Below are 2,032 nucleotides of genomic sequence, written 5' to 3'. Positions count from 1 at the left end.
CGCTGCGCTGCAACCACCGGGACGCCAGCATGCTGGGCTCGCTGGCCTACAACGTGCTGCTCATCGCGCTCTGCACGCTCTACGCCTTCAAGACCCGCAAGTGCCCCGAGAACTTCAACGAGGCCAAGTTCATCGGCTTCACCATGTACACCACCTGCATCATCTGGCTGGCCTTCCTGCCCATCTTCTACGTCACCTCCAGCGACTACCGGGTGAGCTGCCCCCGCGGAGGCTGGGGTGGGGCCCCGGGCCTCCTGTTTCCTGGATCTCGGTTCACCTTCTGACAACACGGAGGCTCCCACAGCTTAAACGCTCCCCGGCGGCCCACAGTTTGTGGTGGCCCAGCTGGGACTGGACCCCGAGGAAGGTGGGAAGGCTGAGGGGGGCCTGGGGAATCGGCCCGGGAGGCGGAGGAGTGAGAGGGACTCGAGGACCCATCCCCTGGTCGGGGAGGGGCGGGGGACGGGGGTGCGAATTGTGTCCAATGAGCAGAGGCTCTGCCCTGCTCCGCTGAGGTTGGCTGAAGAGGGGAGACCCCGGCTCTGTTCGGGGGGCGGGGGCTCCGGGGCTAGTGGGTGAGCAGGGGATTGATGACAGAGACAAGTCAGGAAATGCTGCCGCCCGGGGTAGGTTGACAAAGGCCCCGGTGAAAATGCAGAGAGAGAGGGAGAGAGAAACATGGATGGTTACCTCCCATATGCGCCCAACCGGGGACTGAACCCGCAACCTGGGTATGAGCCCTGGATGGGAATGGAACCCGCCACTTTGTGGTGTATGGGACGACGCTCCAACAGCGCCAACTGAGCCAACCTGCCCGGGCAGGAAAAGCTTCGTGGAGGAGGAGTCTGCGAGGGGGGCGCTGATTGGAGCAGAGGGTGGGCACTGCCCCCGCGTCCAGGAGGGAGGCACACACACACGGCGGGCAGGGAGGCAGAGGTGCAGGTGGAGACCTGGAGTGAGGAGGAGGGCCAGGGAGCACGCAGCTCCAGAGGGTGCCATCTCCGATGCCCCCGGAGCCGTGCAGTGAGGCGTGGTGCCCCCTGGGCTGTGTCCCTCTGGGTTGAGAGATGAAACCAGGGGAGGCAGGGAAGGAGAAGCAGAGAGGGGGCAGGGGCCGGGGCCGGGCATGGGCTGAGGGGGGCACAGCAGGTGGACCCCAGGTGGTGGCTTCCGGCTTCGGAGGGGCTCAGGGCGGCCTGTCTGCAGAGGCCACAGGGAGCTGCTCTGAGTGGGAAAAGGGTCGTCTCGGCGACTCCTCAGCTGGAGTGAACCCCGTGGCTCTCCCGTTTTACAGACGCAGACACGGACCCTCAGGGAGGTTCAGTCCCTGCCTGAGGGCACTCAGCTTGCGAGTGTAGAGCAGGGTCTGAACTGACAACCTTAACAGTTAAAGGAGCAGGAAACCAAGGCCAGAGCCCCTGCAAAGGCCCTTCCCCCGGCACAGAGGTACGGTGGGCGGTGCTGGGGGCCAGGGTCTGCTGGGCTTGGCTGCTGTGCACCTGCTGGGCCACCTGCCTGGGAGGTGGAGGCAGGGCTGGGAGGGAATGGCTCTCACTCAGCCCACATTTGCATAGGATTTGCATGCTCATCACAGGTGGCTGAGGACTCACCTGAGACACAGAGTATTCACACATGCATCGGTATACACACATGCATGTATTTCCACACTCACACACATGTGCACACCTCAGTACACCTGGCACACACCCACCTCGTCCCACCTGCACCTGCACACACTCCCCACCCCCTACATACACGTGCCCAACAGATACACATGCACTTACACACACGCCCTCCATACCTGCGTCCCTCTACACACGTGAGCACACACAAGTGCACACACGCTCCCACGTGCACATGCTCCCCTGCATGATCACCTCATGGCTGGTACCTTGGCTCCCTGGGCAGATGGCCCACTGGGGCCGATGCTGGCTGTGCCCAGCCTTCCCAGAAACCCTCCGGGGCTTGGCGAACGGGCCCAGGCCCAGTGCTGGACGCTTACCCTCTCGCCCACTCCCTGCCCCGCAGCCTC

The 2,032-nt window shown here is 63.9% G+C and overlaps 1 protein-coding gene across 1 annotated transcript in view; it reads left to right on the top strand.

Annotated features, from left to right (window-relative positions):
• GRM2 (glutamate receptor, metabotropic 2) overlaps positions 1-2,026 on the top strand; it is an 8,870-nt gene extending 6,844 nt beyond the window's left edge. Inside the window, 2 exon segments of the mRNA XM_005881933.2 lie at positions 3-212; positions 1,295-2,026. Coding sequence (XP_005881995.2) covers positions 3-212; positions 1,295-1,375 — 291 coding nt within the window. The 3' untranslated portion in view covers positions 1,376-2,026.
• The last annotated feature ends 6 nt before the right edge of the window (positions 2,027-2,032 follow it).

Source organism: Myotis brandtii, unplaced genomic scaffold (assembly GCF_000412655.1).
Source record: "Myotis brandtii unplaced genomic scaffold, ASM41265v1 scaffold693, whole genome shotgun sequence".
NCBI lineage: Eukaryota > Metazoa > Chordata > Mammalia > Chiroptera > Vespertilionidae > Myotis > Myotis brandtii.
The sequence above is the reverse complement of the archived record's forward strand: the minus strand, read 5'-3'. Positions and strand labels throughout refer to the sequence as shown.